Source organism: Arachis hypogaea, chromosome 8, assembly GCF_003086295.3.
Source record: "Arachis hypogaea cultivar Tifrunner chromosome 8, arahy.Tifrunner.gnm2.J5K5, whole genome shotgun sequence".
NCBI classification, from domain to species: Eukaryota; Viridiplantae; Streptophyta; class Magnoliopsida; order Fabales; family Fabaceae; genus Arachis; species Arachis hypogaea.
In genome coordinates, this window is record NC_092043.1 from 14,955,864 (window position 1) to 14,976,438 (window position 20,575).

At 32.6% G+C, this 20,575-nt stretch overlaps 2 protein-coding genes and 1 non-coding gene across 4 annotated transcripts; all 3 read left to right on the plus strand.

Annotated features, from left to right (window-relative positions):
• The first annotated feature begins 348 nt into the window (after positions 1-348).
• LOC112706259 (F-box protein At4g22280) lies at positions 349-3,357 on the plus strand. Its single transcript, XM_025757459.3, has 3 exons — positions 349-1,414; positions 1,497-1,726; positions 2,818-3,357. Exons 1-3 carry the CDS (start codon positions 446-448, stop codon positions 2,819-2,821), a joined length of 1,203 nt encoding a protein of 400 aa, XP_025613244.1. The 5' UTR covers positions 349-445; the 3' UTR covers positions 2,822-3,357.
• Positions 3,358-12,098: 8,741 nt separating this feature from the next.
• On the plus strand, positions 12,099-12,170 carry TRNAK-UUU (transfer RNA lysine (anticodon UUU)). The gene has a single exon. It is a non-coding gene; the product is annotated as a tRNA-Lys (tRNA).
• Positions 12,171-16,542: 4,372 nt separating this feature from the next.
• On the plus strand, positions 16,543-18,924 carry LOC112706260 (putative F-box/FBD/LRR-repeat protein At4g13965). 2 transcript variants are annotated; one of them, XM_025757460.3, is made up of 4 exons: positions 16,543-16,652; positions 16,864-17,831; positions 17,934-18,142; positions 18,457-18,924. In XM_025757460.3, exons 2-3 carry the CDS (start codon positions 16,866-16,868, stop codon positions 18,138-18,140), a joined length of 1,173 nt encoding a protein of 390 aa, XP_025613245.1. In that variant the 5' UTR covers positions 16,543-16,652; positions 16,864-16,865; the 3' UTR covers positions 18,141-18,142; positions 18,457-18,924. The 2 variants fall into 2 exon arrangements, with proteins under 2 accessions (XP_025613245.1, XP_025613247.1); XM_025757462.3 differs by having other exon boundaries at positions 16,864-17,795.
• The last annotated feature ends 1,651 nt before the right edge of the window (positions 18,925-20,575 follow it).

A 20,575-nucleotide genomic window follows, 5' to 3' on the forward strand; every position in this document is an offset into this window, starting at 1 on the left:
AGTGATAAAAAAAATTTGGAAATTAAAAGAAAATTTGAGAATTTGAATTAGCAGAAATAATTCAAAAATATTAAAAAAGATTTTAAAATTTAATTAATTTTGTCAATTAAAACTAATCTTTTACGATATATTAAAAGTTTTATTTTTTTATAAATAGATTTATTAGTCTCATAAATATTTGTGACAGAAATAGTAATTTTTTAATAAATATAAAATGAAATAGGAAAAAAAATATTTGTCCATAAAACCCCTTATTACACCTAGCAACTTTTCATTTCCGTACATGTTCCCTCCAATCTTTTCAGCGCACAAAAGCGCCTAACTCAATCATAAATAGCGATAGCACTTTATCATAAAAAAAAAATAATAATAATAGCCAGCCATAGCAGTATAGCAGTCCCCCACTCCCGTCCCCGATCTCCCTGCACCTGAGAAACCGACACCAATGTCTTCTTCAGAATACGACACGCCGTTTTCGCCCAACAGCAAAAGACCAAGGCACACCGAAACGCAATCGCAAAGTAAAAACGACAACGAAGAAGACAGGCTAAGCGACTTACCCGATTGCGTCCTCCTCCACGTACTCTCCTTCGTGAACGCCAAACACGCCGTCCAAACCTGCGTCCTCTCCCGTCGCTGGAGGAATCTCTGGAAGCTTCTCCCAACCCTCACTCTTCACTCTTCCCATTTCTGGACCTTCAAAACCTTCACCAAATTTGTCTCCAACCTTCTCACCCGCCGCGACGCCTCCTCCGCCGTCCTCAACCTCGATTTTGAGCGCCATGGTTGCATCGAGCCTCACGTCCTCAAAAGAATCGTCAATTATGCGATCTCGCACAAGGTTCGCAACTTAGGTATCTCGGTGAAATGCGATATCGCTCACATTCCTCAGGCGATTTTCTCGTGCAAGACGTTGACGTCTTTGAAGCTCTCTGTTTGCCCTAGGGGTTATATCTACGGAAGTACGTTGTTCCCGAAATCGCTGAACTTAACGGCGTTGACGAGCCTGCATCTTCAGCATTTCACGTTCTGCGCTAGCGGCGGTGGCGTCAGTGACAGGGCGGAACCGTTCTCGGCGTGTGAGAGATTGAGCGATTTGGTTATTGATCACTGTACCGTTAGAGATGCGAAGGTACTCTACATTTCGAACAGCACGCTCGTGAATCTCACATTGCGTTCGGATCACTCGAAGGATTTTTACAAGATCGTGCTTTCGACGCCGAAGCTCAGGAGTTTTCGTTTTTCTGGTATTCCGTACCAGCAAATCTGTGGAAGCCATGTTCCTTCGCTTGAAGATGTGGATATTGATGCAGAGATTTGGTCGAATTCGTTGGAGTCTCCTTTGATTCTGTTTAGCTGGTTGTTGGAGCTTGCTAATGTGAAATCGCTGACGGTTTCTGCAAGTACTCTTCAGGTTAGTCTAGTTTTTGAAGGGTTTTTATGCTGAGTTTGCGTTAATAGTGTTTGATTTTGGCCTTGTTATTGTGATTATTTAGGTTCTTTTCTTGATTCCTAATTTATTGAAGATTAAATTACCCTGCCTTGGTAAGTTGAAGTCTTTGAAAGTGAAAATGAAACCGCTATCACCTATATTTGCCATGACACTGAAAGCTGGCAAGTCAAAGAAAGAAGTGATGAAGTTATCATTGCCTCTACCGGATGGGATAGTGAACTTCTTGCTTCAAAACTCGCCGTCAGCGGAAGTTGCCATTGTGAATTGCAAAAGGTGAGTTGTGCATTCAACACTTTAAGGAGGGATACTTATAATGGGTTTAGTTTTTGCTTCTTTTTCTCTGTTTCTGTCTCCTTTGGTTGGTCTTGTTGCAGCAAATTATCCTGTGCCAAAATTTAAGCTACTCTGGTAGTGGAACAAATTTCAATTTAAGGACTTGTCACTATGACGATTGAATCTTCTGAAATCAGTGAAATGTACACCATGTAATGTTTGCTACCGCCTAAACATGACTGTATCGAATCTCAGCTTTAGTAGTGCTGTGAAATGTCATTGCTTTTATCCTATGTATTGATTTACTAAATAGAAAGTGCTTGGTAGTGGTAGGGAACTATCTTAACTTTGAGGGCAATGAAAGCAACGAGAAGGTAGAATGGGAAAATGTAGGAAAGAGAGAAAGTAATCTTCAGAAGTCCACAAAATGTAGTAACAGGAATCTCTATTTATAATAGAATTGATGCATAAATGAAGAATATGAATGTCTGATTGGTGCATCTTGAATCAGAGCAAATACTAATGAGTGACATCCATTTTGAAGTGCAATACTCTTTCTAGTTGATTCTTTGCTTTGCATAATTGATAACTTACCCTTGAATATTGGAGAAAAACTGAAGCCAAAGTTTTTGAGTGACATACATTTGTTCAGATGTTGGGAATTGCAAGCATTGTGCATTGCTTCGTGCTTGCATAATAGGCACTCTAATGTTGAATTACTTGAGGTTCCTTAGGTTAGATTGCATCAAATGGTAGTTTGGGATGTGAGGCTATTTGGAAGACATTGACTATATTCAGAGAAATGCTTAGCCATTCAAACATGTAGTGTACTCAGATGATAAACGAGTGGACTAGACCTTGAGACTCTTGCAAACTGAGTGATACGTATATTCTCTTCGAATTTACAATTGCAGCCCATTTAAAAGTATTTACACACCAGAATTTCACATGGAAATGTAATCATGTGTGCGACACAAATGGTTTTCATTATTTTCAATATATATGCATTCATGTCATGGATTGTTTATAGTTTTTGATTTATTTATAATCCTGTTAAGGTTCTCTTGGATTGTTTGATTCTGTTGTGACAGTTGATGCTGGTTTTTACTGTCTGGGCCTTGCAATCGGTGAGTTAATCCTTTGGAAATATATGGTCAGCATTCTTCAACCGATCTAGCGCCTGCTTCTATTGGGATAATGGTTGATACTTCTGATGAAGAGTGCGTAGATGGGGTTATGCCTTCCCCTCGATTCTGTTGTTAACCTTTATCTTGGATTCCAGGACAAATTTATAACCTAAGATTATCACACAAGGGGCAAAAAAGGGAAAAAAATAAATCAGTTTCTCTTACTCTAGTGAAACATCTGCACTGGCATTTAACAAAGCATCAGTTCAGTCACTTAACCATGTCATTCTGGAGGATACAATATTCAATTTTAATCTGAATTGTATCCCCATTGGGCCATTCTTATGTACAAATCCTTCAACTTTCCATTTGTATATGGGCATCTATTTTTGGGATCCCTCGAGTCAGTTATGACTTATGAGTTTATTTTCTAAGACGTGTGATCCTGGTAGTATTCCAAGTTATTGAATGACTTTTTTTTTGGGGTCTATTTTAATTGGATAAGTTTGTTTGTGTGCAAAAGAGATAGCATTCCGGTTATTCTACTTTCTAAAGTAATGCAACCCAAAACGTTTGAAATATTATGTTGGTAAATTTGGTATTGGTATTGTGTGAAAGTAAAAAATTAACCATTATCATAAGAATGTGAAATGATAGACATGTATTCGTTTTCTTTCTCATCTGTTTGCTGACTTTAATAGGAATAGGATCACTTCCACTGCATGATAATCAGTATAAAATGACGTATTCACCAAATATCGGGGTGTGCCAATCTCACAATGGACGTGAAGAATTGTATGATGATGGTGAATAAATAAATAAACAATCATGTTAGGTGTACACTAAAATCAATCATCAAAATCAAGTACTAAATATAAATTATATATTAGAATATAAAATATAAATTAAAAATAAATTAAAAAACATATGTATTTGTACATAAATACATATTGGTTAATTTTGATGGCTAATTTTTAATGTACAAAAAATATTTTTGATAAATAAATAAATAAATGATTATTTTTCATATGTGAAAATTGAAGAAGTTACTAAACATGCATATGATAGTATTCCATAATAGTAATACCATGTTGCATGGCATAAAACAAAAACTCGCATGAGGAGGTGTGCAATGCATTTGGTGCATGAATATACAACACATAGTGGAGAAATAAGTGAAAGTTGTTTTCGCAAAATTAAGGCTACTTTCGCATTAGGGTGGTGCGAATTGAGGTTAGCTTTTGTGTGGAATGAAAAAGCATGAGGGTGGAGTAAAAATTGATGGGTGTTTGTGTGAAATAGAATTCGCAAGTAGAACATGCAAAAATCAATGGGTGGTTTGCTCAAACTCATTGGCTTTAACCGTTGGCGGAGAGGCTGTATATGCCTGAATGCTTGATCAATTTGCAGTTTGCAAGGGGGTAAGGGAGTTTTCACTCTTTCAAATATGAGTCTACTTTCAATAAGCAAGAAGCTAGCTACACCATGCAAATTACTCAACAGATGTTTTAATTAGTTGGTTGCTGATGAAGTGGAAGGGATTATAACGGATAATATCTGGTGAAGTGAATGCTACACTATATTGCTTTTAAACTTTTTGCTTCTTTATATCATGAGTTTAGAACACATGATAAACTTAGCATTAGTGAAAAGTTTTAAATATTTTTATTTAATAAAAACAAAATAAATATATTAAAAACTTGGATTTTTTTATATTTATATCATTTACATTACATCATTAAGGCAATTCAATAGTAGTGTTTACAATAACTGAAATTTATGATGAAAACCTCATCAGATGCGCTAGAGAAATAAATGTTGAAAATTGGTTGATAGATACACCGGTTGTATTATTTATCTTTCTATTATTTCTACTTCTACACACTATCAAATATCTTCTTTTTCCGGCTAATAATATCTTTTATTTTAGTACAGTGCTAGTTGATTGATCTTAATAAAATGGCATCTGGGGGTGTATAATGAGGCTAAAATTGGATTGATGTATCACTTCATCATCAAATTTCTGGAATTCGGCCATAATAGCACTTCATTTATAATTATCCAAATCAGTTCCCAAAAATTTTAAAGCAAATATTTTAGTTTCAAAAAAATTAATATACAAAATCACTCTCAAGATTTTATTCCAACAGATAAATCAGTTCTTGATATATTTTTTGACATAATAATTACTCAAATTAGTATCCAAAAATTTTAAAATTGGACATTTTAATTCTCAAACAAAATTAATACATAGATTAATTCCTAACGTTTTTTCTGTCGGACATAACAATCCTCTATCTATTTTCCGGCATAACTAACTAACAACAAATGCTAAATTGGCACTTGGCACGTAAATTTGCACACTTGGCGGTTAAATGGATGAGACTAGAAACGGTCCTTCTTTATTTAAAATGAAAATTCTATTAAATAAAATAAAATAAAATATCTGTTTTTACTTTTACTATATGTCAACCTTTATTATTATTATTATTAGTTTAGCTTTGTACATGTGGATGATGACACTAGCATATTGATACATTTTTTTCGTTGAAAACAAATAAGGTGAATAATGATGCTTGAAAATCCAAATTAAAACATTTTTATTTAATACAAATATTTTTTTAATATAGGACATTGTCAGATTCTTATTGACAATTTGATATTATGCATATAGAATTAAGTTGCAAATTTCACACCAAACTAAAGTATATTAAATACAAAAATATCAAATAATTTCAACCTTAAGTTTTTAGTAGAATAATCTCTAATAACTTTATTAAACAACATTATTATTATTATTATTATTATTATTATTATTATTATTATTATTATTATTATTATTGAGTGACAACGTGTGTGTCTATATATATATATATATATATATATATATATATATATATATATATATATATATATATATATATATATTATGAGAGTGCGAACAAAGTGAATAATATGCTGCAATCCAGGTCCACTAAAATAAAAAACATTCCATCTCATTTATCCACCACAACCCTAGTCTCTCACATTCCATTTTTCTCTCATTTTACTGCAGTCGCTTCACCCCCTTCCTTGTCGCACCGCCATGAACGCACCTCACCGTCGCCGCCACCGTCAGAAGAAGCAACGGGCTGCATTGCCGCTGTACCTTCTCCCATGAGTCACACGGTCCCTGTACTCCCCGCAATCGACGTTGCCGCTGCACTTTCTTCTTCCCTGTGTCGCGCCCCCTGCTCTCGCCGCTGCCGCTGCACCTTCTTATCCGGTGCGTCGTGCCACCTCTGTTCTCCTTGCAAAAGACACTGCTGCTGCGCGCCTTCTTCTCCCCTCCGTGATGTCGTCACACTGTCACCGAGCCAGAGGCCTTGTTCCGACGCTGCTCCAACGCTATACCTCTACCCTTGCTTCCACGCTGCTGCGTCGTGTCTTTCATTACAATAAAAATATTGATCACCGTTGAATTTACCGTCATTCTGTAGTTGATGGTATAAACGGCACCGAAAACCCCTTACCGGCAGATTTTTCGTCGGTGTTTTCAATGGATTGTCGAGTCTGAGTTTATGATTATCGTCGGATAGGCTTTTTAGTTTTTTTTGGCATAGTTTAGCCACAACTAACAAATAAATCAAATTAAAACTCTTGTTAACAAAATTGTTATCAGAAATCTAAAATTCGTAGAAATCAACAAATAAATTTATTAAAAATAAATGGTATGAATACAATAAAATATCATTGTACCCTAAACAAAAAAATGCATAAAACCCTAATCCCTACAGATCCTAATAATCGTCGACATCGTGGTCCCCTTGCTGAGGTGGCGGAGTAGGTGCTGCCATCGGTGATGTCCCACCAGTAGCATCACCGCTGGAACCAGCAGTGCCGCTGCCTCCAGCGCGCATCTGCTGGTTGTACTCCTCCATCTGTTGTCGCAACCGATCGAGCTGCTCCAGCTTCTTCGTTATGTCTGAGTTGATCGAAATGCGTGCAAGAATCTCTTGATACCTCTGCTCAGGCTGCTCCTGCTGTTGGTGAAGCTCCTGTGTTAGCTTCTGCACCTCCTCCCTCAGGTCGATAACTTCCTTGGGATCAGCAGGGCTGGTGGTAGAGGAAGCCGCGAACGTAGAGGAGCGGAGACCACTAGCGAAGAACGAGCCCAATTCGAAGCAGCGATTCTTATAGGGTTCAGAGGCAGTCTCGCGCTAAATCCTGTCGGGATCCACGACTGAGGTCTCGGAGCCGGCATCGTCAGCTCTACTAGGCGGCTGAGATTGCTGGGTCGCGACCTCCAACCTCTGCTAATACTCCTTCTGCATCACAAGCATTAGTTGTGTTTAGGATAATAGTTAAATAATTGACTTTAAACCAAATAAAGTTGAAATTTAAGATTAATTTAAACTCACATAATGGGTCATCGATCGCTCGTCAGCAAATCTCTCCTTGTTTGCCTTCATAAACAAATTGAACAATGACAGACTAATATATATGAAGCAAGAAATCTTAATTCTAATTTCAAAAATATAATTTTAATTTTTTCGATTTCACCAAAAATCTTATAAAAATTTCGACAGAGTCTCTCCTGAAATTCGGATTTAGCCACCCTTGAAGGTCCATCCAAACCAAATATCCTTCATTATTTTCATTGTCAAGCATTTTCCAAACAGTTTCAATAGCAGAAATCAGCAAACAGTTTAATAATCCAACATTTTTCAATAATCTCAGAGCCTGATTTAACCTATTCTAACCTATCATAACCCCCTAAATCTACTAAAACTGAAAATTAAACTAACTAAGCTCTACTAACTACTTAAATAACTTGATAATAGAAAAGAAAATTAAACTGACAAAACAATTCTATATCAGCTCAGCTTAATTCAGTTCATATAGGACTATATAAGTATATATCAACAGAACAAGTAACTTATAAAATAATTGAACAAATTAAAAAACTAATTCAAGTAACTACCATAACATAAAACAATGCCAAAATTCATACCAGTTTTGTCTTCATCTTCATGAAGGTCGTCGATCCACCTGTATACCTCGACGATCTAGACGAAGCCCTGTTGGCAATGTTCGTCAGATGGTGATGCTTGAAGCCCTCGTTATCTCGAAAATGTGCCTCCAGTTCGCTATTGATGTTTGGACAGATCCACAATGCCAGGTGGTCTTTCCCCTGATGAACATCGCTCATCATTTGCTGAAAACGTTTAGCTGTCTGGTGGTCGTAGATCTTCCAAATCATGAGGTTATCTTCCACATCCCATATGAATTTTAACTGCACAAAGTGATTCACCAATATTAGTTAGTTGGAATAAAATATAGTTCAAATACAGTAAATTAATTCTAACTAAATTGGGTTCTTACCGCCCACTTCTGAAACCAGCGCTCTTTGGTCTCAGCAGGGATTTGCATGTAAGTCGGCCACGGGTGGTTGTTAATGGACTTAGTGACTTTGGATATCTCTTGAGTGCAAGCATTAGAGTTTGGTGTAAACCTGAAAAAGAATAAATCGCACATTAACAAACACATAAGATAAACAAACTCAACCTAAAGAAACTTAATATTAAAAAATTGAACTCACGAGTCATGATTGTATGCCATCGGGCCAAATCCTCAGTCGGACGACGGGCAGTAATGGAGGGACCTCCTGATCGGGAGCATTGGAAGTATCACCCATCGCAGGCTCTGTTGACGTTGTCGCTGCATCTGTAGGGAACATAGCAGAAGGAGGCACCCAGTTCAGGTTTGGGACTATGATAAATTACTGGTCCGATAGACCCGCCTATGATATCACAAGGATCGATGGGATAGCCAGATAGAGGGCAATGACTGGGTAGCCTTGGAAAATTTGGTAGAAGTCCGCCCTCTACCACGACCACGTGTCCCACTCGATCTATCTCTGTTGCTTGTCGTCATGTCTGTACAGTGAATATATTAATAACATATTAATAACATAACAAACACCAATAAATAATAACATAAGAAAGAACTCAAGAAATAACAAATAATTCGAAAAGTGGTTTAGTTTAGTAAATAAAAGAATTACATAGTGTTTTAGTTTCAAAATAATTAAATTATACTTTCAAAGCATTCTAACTTTATTCTATCTTATTTTCTTTTCAAAATATTCTAATTTTTATAGCATTCTAACAAAGTATTCTAACTCTCAAAGCATTCTATCTTTATTAATAATTTTTTAAGATATTCTAACTTTCAAACCATTCTAACAATCCAAAAAAAAAATTGAAATACAAACTCAAGAAAGTACAAAATAACATAATGAAACATCTCTAGCAATGCATACGGCAAAATGCTTTAATTAATCAGCATAAACCAGCAGCTCCAGCAGTAATATGAATCAGCAAAATAAGCATTAAAATAGTAATTTTCTAACAAAGAAATAGCAACCAGCGAATCATCAAAACAGTTAAGCATTGCTCAAACAAATTCAACAACAATTCTTCAGCCAAATTAATAGTAAAACGCAGAATTAATGATTCAAACTAATTCAAATAATCCCAACAACAAGAATCAGCAATCTCAAATAATAATTCCAAACACATTGAGAAAAGATCAATACCTATCAATCTAACTAAATTATCCTAACCTAACCACCTAAAATTAACTACATAGAAATTAATCTATCTAAACTAATTACTAAAAATCAACTAACAAAATAAAGTTAACATTAACTAAGCAGAAATTAAACAGCGTGAAAAATAGATTTAATGAAAATCCCTAACCACCTAAAATCAACTAACATAGAAATTAATCTAACTAAACTAATTACTAAAAATCAACTAACTAAATAAAATTAAGATTAACTAAGCAGAAATTAAACAGAATGAAAAACAGATTCAATAAAAACCTAGAATGCAAAGCAATTAGAAAAGAGAAGACAGAAATGGATAGTTCAAGCAGCGGCGGCAAAAATTTTTTTCCTCCAAATTTTACCATCGACATTACCGTCGGAACATCAACTTTGACGGTAATATTTCAGGATGACGAATTTATTGCCAAATCTGAGAGAAAACTTCCCGCTAATGTCTGACGGTTCTCAGTATTTTTCTTGTAGTGTTCGCCACATCCATCGCGTGCCGCTTTGCTTCATTCACTTAAATGGTATGATCCAAATAAAAATTCACATCTTAATGAAAAGAACCATCCACATACAACAAATAAACATCCACTTTAAAATAAAAAGAACCAGCTACATAATAATAAAATGAACATCTGACTTAGTTGATAAGAAACAAGTAACGAGACAACAGCAACAAGGACACTGAGGTCATGATATAGCAAGGGCGGCGGTAGCACAAGATTTTATACACACACTTTTTATATTATAAATACATACATAAGAATCTAATAAACAAATTTATTATCATTTTTATCCAAAAAATATGCAAGAGAAGATGAGACTTAGTACATCTCTTTTTGTTGGATTTAAAATTTTGTATGTAGTGAGAATGATTTAATAATATTTTTTTAAAAAAAATACTATATTAAAAATTAAATAGGTTTAACTTAACTTTAAAAGTTAATTTGATTATAATATCTATTAATATTCTTTTTCTAATAAATACTTGAAGAATTTACTGAAATCATACCAAAAAATAGACAAGGAACTGTTATGTCTGACTAAGAAAAATGTTAGGAATTGATCAGTGTATTAATTTTTTTTGGAGACTAAAATGTCCGCTTTTAAAATCTTTAGGGACTGATTTGGACAATTACTCTGCCAAAAAATGAACTAGAGACTGATTTGTCTGTCGGAATAAAACTTTGGAGATATTTTTGTTTATTAATTTTTTTGGAACTAAAATATCCACTTTTAAAATTTGTAGGGACAAATTTAAATAATTACTCTATATTTTATATCAATAACTCATATTTAGAATTTAGAATTTCTGATTTAGGATTTAAAATTTAATGATTAAAATTTATGATTTAAATTTTAAAATCCAAAAGGCGCTGCACTATTTACTTTCTTCAGCGTTAATATTCACTCTAATACATTAAAAAAATATTTTGGCTATTTATTTCCAACTTTTTTTAGTTATAATTGTCTTCCTCCTATAATATTAGATATTTTCATTATCAAATTTCTAAATTCAATTAGGAATCCTAATTCATCATTGTCTATTTTTAACTCAAACATTATATAATCTTAATTCATTCTCTTAATTTTTATATAAGTAAAATTTAAATATATATTTACTTTTAAAACATAAAAATTTAATTTTTTATTTAAAAATTAAAAAATATAAGATACTTGATCATTTTTCATTTTTCATTATATTTCTTGCAAAATGAAAAAAATTATATTTTTGTTGTAATTATAAAGTTTAACAACAAGCCGTCTTAGCTCAATGGTACTGTGGTAGAGCGCGTAGCTTTTAACGAGTAGTCCTAGGTTGGATCTCCACAAATACATTAATCATTTAATGTACATTGTAGAAAACTTAAAATTCCCTTAAAAAAAAGAACTATAAAACATATTTGGACTAAAAGATAGATTAAGCTTTTACACTATAGAAATTGCTCTTTCTTTTTATTTTAGTTTTATAAATAAGGATGAACATATAATTTATTACTTTACTATTAAATTATATTTTAATATTTTCTCTTTCTTTATTATTGTGTTGTAATTATATCAAAACTAGAGGTTTAACAACAAACTGTCTTAACTCAATGGTAGAGCACGTGGCTTTTAACCACGTGGTCAATTCTTATAGACGACGTTAATTATATGTAGCATTTTATTAGGAAAAAATTTGTAAGAAAAGGAACTATATAAAATATATTTGGACTAACACTTTATTTGAATAGAAAAGAGAAAATTATAACTAAAATCAAGTGAAATTATATTAATATTTTTATTTATATTATATATAAATTATAATATACTAATATATTTAAATTATTTTTTTAATAGAAAAATGTAAAAAGAAGTCTTTTCAAGCTTAAGAAACAACTAACTATTTAAAAATTTTGCTTTCAATTTTAACACTATGGATAAATTGATAATTTTACTTTTATTTTGGAATTCTTATTAGTTTTCTTCGCAGGAAGGAAATGTTAGACATACATCCCACGCCACTTTTTTTCTTTTCAATCAATTTTCCTTCTCATTCAATCAATGAAAAACTTCATTTTTCATCTATTTTCGTTGTTTATTTTCTTTTCTCTTAAATTCCATTAATTCAAACATAATGTAAAAGAGACTAAAATTTTAACAACATGCCGTCTTAGCTCAGTGGTAGAGCGCGTGGCTTTTAACCACGTGGTCGTGGGTTCGATCCCCACAGACGGCGTTAGTTATGCCTAATATTTTATTAGAAAAAGGATCTAGAAAAATTCATTAATCATTTAATCTACATTATAGAAAACTTAAAATTTCCTTAGGAACTATAAAAGATAAGATTTATGTTAGTTTTATAATTAAAGATGAATATATAATTCATTACTTTGATAATAATTATATTTTAATATTCTCTCTTTCTTTATTATTGTCTTATCTAATTTTATTAATATTTTTACTATTTTTTATTTTAAGATAAATATATTTAATAAAATTTCATGTACAAACATGGTCTGAGCTGCAACCGTTGGTCTTAGCAAACTGTTTGCCGTACCGTGAATTCGATTGACAACTGATTCTGGTAATTTTGCATAACGAATATGGTAAACAACAGAGCCCAAAATGACAGTTGAGAAAATTATGTTTAAATTCGTGGAGAATGAGATCCAAACCTTTGTGATTCTTTTCTTACGTTTTCTAAAGAAACAACCACCTTCTTATTGGGATGAATATTTTTCAAATACAACTTCACCAATGGTTCCCCCAAATTTTTCAGGGTTCGAACTTCTCTTGATTCAATTAGCACACATTGGTTCAAAATATTTACATTTTCCATCAATTCCAACAAGATTTTCCGACACACTTGAAAAGCAACGCTTCACTTTCTTCGAGATCTCTTTGACAATCTCTTCAATAAGTCCAGCTTCATTTCTATGGTATAAAAAAGGAAAGAAAAAGACTGCATCAGAGCATCAATGCAAAAGACACGAGAAAGAATATATATAAACTGAGATTTGTGATTTTGTTGAAAGGGGAAAAATATATGCATGTGACATGATATATTTATATGTTGATTTATATATATTAGATATATTATGTATTTGTTTATATTACATTAAAAAAAAAACAGTCACAAAAAAAAAATATTACATTAAAAATTAGTTACTAAATCAATCGTTATGTATTTGTTTATATTTATATATATTGATTTATATATTATTTCAATTAAATAATCAATCAATAAAATAATTAAATTTGTTATAATAAAATAAATAAATTTACAATAGATAAATAATCAAACTTGTTTATATTAATATAATATAAATATTTTATGAAATATCAAATACATATTTTTATAAGTAACAGTTTATTGATAATTAATTTTTAATGTATATATAATATAATTGATATAAAACAAACAAACAACAAGATCTTATTCTACTAAGTGAGATCAACCAAATAAATCAAATACTAAGTCCTTGCGCGCTTTTCTCTTTTTTTTCTTCTTCTTTTTCTCTTTCTTTTCTTTTATTATCATTATCTTCGTCTCATCATCATCTTCTTATTTTACGCGTTTCTTTTTTCAATGTCGTTGCCGCCACTGCCGTCGTTGTCACTGCTGCTATTGTTGTTTTTGAAGGATTACTATGTGTTTATACACGCAGTGGAAGAAAAGAAAGTAATCCTTAAAGATCTATTTTGTGCGTAAACTTTATTCCTATAATATAATATAATAGTAGATCAGATTTAAATACCTGAGTACGCTAGTAAAAATCTTTTTCTCCTTCGATGGTACGAAGGTACTATGCGTATCCACACCGAGACCAACATTTGCTGTCAACCCCTTGACCAATGAACATCTTATCTAAATTGAGAAACCTCTTGCAACTCTTTGCACACCATAAAATTCTTCTCTAAGAATTAGTCTCACATACATTTTTTTGTATAAAGGTAAAGGAATAAAAACTCTTGTTATTCTCTCGTTTATGTTCCTCTACTCTTGGCATACATATATATAGTATGAGATTTGTTACTGATTTTAAATTTGATTCTCAATTCAAATTTAAATCATATCTTAAAATTCCAAATCTGAATCCTTCAAATTTTATGAATCATATCATAATTCAATTTGAAAACGGAATCAGTTAGGATCTCATTCAAATTTAGAAATAGAATAACTAATTATTCTCAAATCTCATTTAATATTCTCAATTATCATACTATTATTATATTTTTGGTGCTAGCAAAAAATATAATAATATTCCATCTGAATTAATATAATTATTTATTTGATCAAATCAAAATAATAATTAAATAATTCTATAGCAAAGATTAGAACACTCGTTAGTGTGTGACCCCATAGGTTCAATACTAAGCGGGTAGTAAATTAGTCATACTAAATTTACTAATCAAGGTTGGCGTCTAGCAACACTCCTCAACGACCCGATAGTATGAAGTAATATATTTTTACTAAGAACCTCAGAAGAACAAAGTATAATTCCTTCCATCTTTCCAGCTCTTGGTTAACCCTTAGAGTATGGTTTAATTGTCAAACTCTAACTTGTTACCATTATTATAATGAACTTTGAATGACCTAAGAAACTCATTTCTTCATTCATTCAATCTCCTTGGCCAAGGTTTTATTCATCTCAGTCACTATAATCATAGAGCTCAAACTCTTTACCGAGAGTTGATGGATTCCTTATTGACTAATCATTAATTCTACAAGTATCTAAATCATACCCAATATCCATTCAACTAGCACCTTAGGGTATTAGGTGTACGAAATCAAAGTATAATAAATACATTGTTGATTACTATGACAGTCGCAGGTCAAAGGAAACTCTATTACTATGTTCATCTTGAGAATATTCTATTGACAAATATACAATAATTATAACCATTAGGAATTCTCAAAGTGAGTCAATTCAATGGTTATGTCTCTATATGCACCATCTATATATATAATTTAATAAATGAGATCTATTAATCTTCATCCAATGAAGACCATTATATATATATATATATATATATATATATATATATATATATATATATATATATATATATATATATATATATTGATCTTTTCGGATTATTAATGTCCTTTTTAATAATCCTATGACCAAGAACAATTTAGATTAAATTATAAAAGATTTATCTCTCAATATTATGATCATTTCACAATGATAAATCTCTAAATTTTAATCAAGGACGTTATTATATTAACATTTTAATATAATAACAATAACAAATTATTTGACACGTGATTGATTGGATTGTGGTCATACTACTTATTCCCAACAGTCTTCTTTTTCTTTTTCTTTCTCCTCCTTTTCCTCTTTTTGTGTTATAGTTATCGTCGTTGTCATCATCTCTTTCTTTTGCGCGTTTATTTCTTCAACGTCGTTGTCAACCACCACCATTGTCTTTCATCTTCTTCTTGATGTTGTTGTTTAATTTCTTTCTCTCTTTTTTCCTTTCCTCATCATCCTCTTTTATTATCATCATCGTCCTGGTCATCTTCATCTTCTTCTCCCAACCAGTGAAACACGCATATCACATAAATTTTTAGAGGACTACATACTCAAAACATTGACTCACTTAATTAACAAAATACATTCGCAACAAAATTTTGTGTGTTATGTGCAAAAATTTTTATATGCTATATGCAAAAATATGTATACTATATCAAAGAAATACACACAACACATAAATTTTTGTGTATGACACAAATTTTGATATATAACATAGAATTTTTTATGTGCATCACAGAAATTTTTAGAAGATTATATATCTAGGACATTGACTCACCCAACTAACAAAATACATTTACAACAAAAATTTGTATGCTATGTGCAAAATATTGTATGCTATATGCAAAAATATATATATACTATATCAATAAAATACATATAACACACAAATTTTGGTGTACGATAAAAATTTTGATGCATAGCTCATAAATTTTTGGAAGATTACATATCCAGAACATTGACCCACCCAATTAACAAAATACACTAATAATAAAAATTTGTGTTATGTGTAAAATTTTGTGTACTATATCAATAAATTTGTAATATTACAAATATATTTTATGCTATGTTTTAAAATTTGTGTACTACAAAAAACACAAAAAAAAATAAGATGTAGTGACATATGCACATTATTTTTATTGACTTTACACTAATTTAATTGAACTTAATTACAAAAACACATGTAGTTACTCGATTTCTAATCTCATCATAAATAAACAAAATTTATGTTTGATAGAGATATTTACAATATTTTATATTATATTTTATAATTTACATGTAGATCATATGTAAAAAATATTTTTTATTTAATTTGATTTTATAAAAATACTTTTAAAACTAAAAAAAAAACTTTAGTGCACTGCTATTAGGCTAGCAATCACACACAAATAGAAAAAATAAAGAATTAATATATAAGAAAGGGAGTTAAAGTAACGTTTGATAATGGCTTTATTAGACTCGCCTACAATCTTTATGGAGAACTTATGCCATTTAAATTATATTATTGTTGTTGAACTATTAAACATTTAAACTATAAAACTATTATCAATTACCTGACCGGTCTACTTACCGGTCTGGTTTTCATAACCTTGGGAAAAAGGGTTGCAATTTCTGAACCGAGTCATAAAACATTTTCAGGTGTTCGAGATTTTGAGGCGTTTGAATCTCCCCAACACACGGTAACCCTGACCCATTCATTCTAACTATTTGTTCCTCACATTCTTCAATTTCCGTAGAATTTAACGTTCACGTTTTTCGATTCATATGTCTTTCACTACTGTCACTCTTTAATTTTGCGTATATTTATATGTTATAGCAAACTTTTGCGAATTCCCTTTGCTTCTCGGAGTGAGAAATAATGTGTAAAGTTCATTTTTTTTGTTGGGTCAGATATGCCAGCGATGAAATTTGATGCTATTGAACCCAATTTGAAGAGAGCAAGAAATACTAATGGTAGTGTTAGTGAGAGGGAAGGGAATGAAGATAGGCTCAGTGACTTACCGGATTGTGTTCTGATTCACTTGTTGGAATTCCTAACAACCAAAGATGCTGTTAGGACTACTCTCTTGTCCAAAAGATGGAAGGATCTATGGAAACGAGTTCCTTCTCTTAGATTACGTAGCACAGACCCTGAATTTCGACATATGACATTGTTCAAGAAATTTGTTAATAAGGTTCTATCTTTTCGTGACGGCTCTGCTCCACTCCACAGCCTAGATTTCTGTTATAATGGTCTTATCCCACCTACGCTTTTGATAAGGGTTGTGAAATATGCTAAATCACATAGGATTGAGCAATTGAGACTCAATATTGATTCTGGTGGTATAGAGTTGCCACCTTGCTTGTTTTCCATTCAAACTATAACGTGGCTTGATCTTTCAGTTCCTAGTGGAGAGGCCCTCGGATTGCTTCCAAAGTTTCTAAATATGACAGCTTTAATGAGTTTGCGTCTTAGGAGATTTGCCTTTAGTGCTGGTGATGGCGAACTGGTGGATCCCTTTTCGGGTTGTATCAAGTTGAAGACTTTGGTCATTGAGCATTATGTTGTAAAGGTTCCACATATCCTCTGCATTTCAAATGTTACACTTACCAATTTGACCATTCATTCTTCCCCTTTTCATAGCAAAGAAGCTTATGAAATTGTGCTATCAACTCCGAGTCTTCGTTCTTTTGCTTATCGGGGTGTTATCTCTCAGAAAATCTCTTCAAAAAGCAATCTTTCTTTTCTTGAAGAAGTAAATATCGATGTTCCCAAATCGTTATTATCGAGTCGCTTGCACTCACCTTTCATCCTAATTAGCTGGCTGCAATTGCTTGCTAATGTAAGATCATTGACTGTCAGTTCATGTACTCTTGAGGTATCTTAGTTTAGTTTTCTTTTTTATATAGCAAGATTTCTTGTCCTTAGATGCATTTTCAAGTGTAAGTTTTGTCTTGAGCAATCTTGTGAATTTGTGTAGATTCTCTCCAAAATCCCAGATTTGGTGAACACTGAAAGCCCATGCTTGGATAACTTGAAATCATTGATAGTGAAAGTGCAGAAGTTTCGCAGGCCGGTGAAGCTACATAAAGCAGAACTGCAACTGTCATCTCCACGAATTGATGGAGCAGTTGATTTCCTAATTCGAAACTCCCTCTTTCCAGAGGTTACTATAGTAGATTACTGAAGGTAACATGGATGTTTTGCCATTGACTAGAGATTCATAATATCTTGTTCTTTCTTACAGTAAATTATCCTTTTTTCTGTAATAATTTCAAAGAAAAATAGTAGAGAATTTCAAGAATTTGAAAAATAATATCTTTTCATGTTTTCATGGGGATGTGTTCACTTCACTGTCAAATTTTATTTTATAATGGTTGTTTGATCTGATAATTTATTGATTTTAACTTTTTAAGATTTCTTAATGCATTTTTTCCCAATGTTAGTTTGTAATTGCATTCATATAACTTATCTCTTTTCTCTTGACTTGCTTCTTGTTGCAGCCATTGGCATTTATCGTGTGAAACTTACATGCCATTTTTTAGGATCTAATGGCTGTCAAATTTCAATTTGATTGGGCAATGTTTTATTGGATACGATTAGACATTTGGCCTCTAGATGTGGCAATAATTAGTTATGTTGCTGGAAGAGTGTTGCTGAAAATTTTACCATGCTGCTTAATGTCAATGCTTCAAGACTTGGTTGGGCTCTAAAAGTTGGAGTGGTGCAGTTGTGGCAGGTACCAGACAGAGATGGTGCTAGTGATGTGTTCATCATCAAAGGAAAAAGGCTTTTTTCATAGTGTCAGGAAGTTGGAATCTGAGTCTGACTTTAGGTTCAAAGGGGTTTTTACCATTGTGATTTGCTGTCATGAGAAACCGAATGGCAATAATCAATTTTGATATTTTATGTTTGGAATTTTTTAGTAAACTATTTATAATTATGAAAGACTTGAACATTGATACAACAAAGATTTAGTTAGTTATACAACAACAACAACCAAGCCTTGTCCCACTAAGTGGGGTCGGCTACATAAATTAAATGACGTCATTGTGCTCGGTCATGTATCATGTCTATAGAGAGACCGTTTACATGTAGATCTCGTTTGACCACCTCATGGATGACCTTCTTAGGTCTTCTACTATCCTTCGCCCCTTGTTCATCTTCCATCTTATCCACCTTCCTAACTGGATGTTCTATCGGTTTTTTTCTCACATGTCCAAACCATTTGAGATGCGATTCAACCATCTTTTCCACAATGGGTGTTATTTCAACTCTCTTCTTTATATCTTCGTTTCTTATTTTATCCAATTGCGTATGACCACTCATTCATCTCAACATTTTCATCTCTGTCACACTCAATTTATGTTCGTGCTCTCCTCTAGCCGTCCAACATTCCGTACCATAAAGCATAGCCGGTCTTATGGTGGTACGATAGAATTTACCTTTAAGTTTTAAAGGCACTTTTTTTATCGTATATAAAATCAGATGCACTCCGCCATTTTGACCAACCTGCTTGGATCCTATGATTTACATCCTATTCAATCTCTCCATTATCCTGTATGATGCACCAAATATACTTAAAACTTTTAACTTTTCGTAGGATGTTTTCTCCAATCTTCACCTCTATATTAGGGTTTTCCTTTCTCAGACTGAACTTACATTCCATATATTCTGTCTTGCTATGGCTTATGCGCAAACCATACACTTCTAGAACTTCTCTCCATAACTCCAACTTCTTATTTAGGTATTCCCTTGACTCTCCGATAAGAACGATATTATCGGCAAAAAGCATGCATCATGGCACAAGTTCTTGGATGTGCTCTATGAGTACTTCCAAGACTAATGTGAAAATGTATGGACTTAAGGATGATCCCTGGTGTAATCCTATACCAATAGGAAATTTTTCTGTCACACCACCTTGAGTTTTCACACTAGTTGTGGCCCCATCATACATGTCTTTAATTGCACGAATATATGCAATTCTTACTCCTCTTTTCTAAAACCTTTCATAAGATTTTCCTTGGTATTCTATCATACGTTTTTTCTAAATCAACAAACATCATATGTAGATCCTTTTTATTACTACGATACCTCTCCATCATCCTTCTTAATAGGTATATCGCTTCAGTGGTAAATCTGTCTGGTATAAATCCAAATTGATTCTCTATTACTTGTGTCTCTTTTCTCAACATCCGTTCTACCACTCTTTCCCATAACTTCATGGTATGACTCATAAGCTTGATCCTTCTATAGTTTTCGCAACTTTGTATATCCCCCTTATTCTTGTAGATAGGTACAAATGTACTCTTTCTCCACTTATCAAGCATCTTCTTTGACCTTAAAATCTCATTAAAAAGCTTGGTTAACCAGTTGATGCCTTTTTCTCTAAGACCCTTCCAAACCTCAATCGGGATATTATCAGGTCTTACTGCCCTGCCATTAGAGCCTCTTTTACCTCGAAGTCTCGAATCCTTCGATAGTAGTCAAAATTTTGATCTTCTTTCCTTGTGCATAACCGACCAAGACTCGAAAGAGTCTTCTGTTCCTCATTAAATAACTCGTAGAAGTAGTTCTTCCACCTTTTATTAATCTTCTCCTCTTGAGCCAACACCTCTCCAT

Bases quoted from the DNA above. Each gene is read 5' to 3' on its own strand.
- LOC112706260 (XM_025757460.3), top strand. From the start codon at position 16,866: ATGCCAGCGATGAAATTTGATGCTATTGAACCCAATTTGAAGAGAGCA. The intron at 17,832-17,933 runs GTATCTTAGTTT...GAATTTGTGTAG, and splicing joins TCAGTTCATGTACTCTTGAG to ATTCTCTCCAAAATCCCAGA.
- LOC112706259 (XM_025757459.3), top strand. From the start codon at position 446: ATGTCTTCTTCAGAATACGACACGCCGTTTTCGCCCAACAGCAAAAGA. The intron at 1,415-1,496 runs GTTAGTCTAGTT...GTGATTATTTAG, and splicing joins TTTCTGCAAGTACTCTTCAG to GTTCTTTTCTTGATTCCTAA.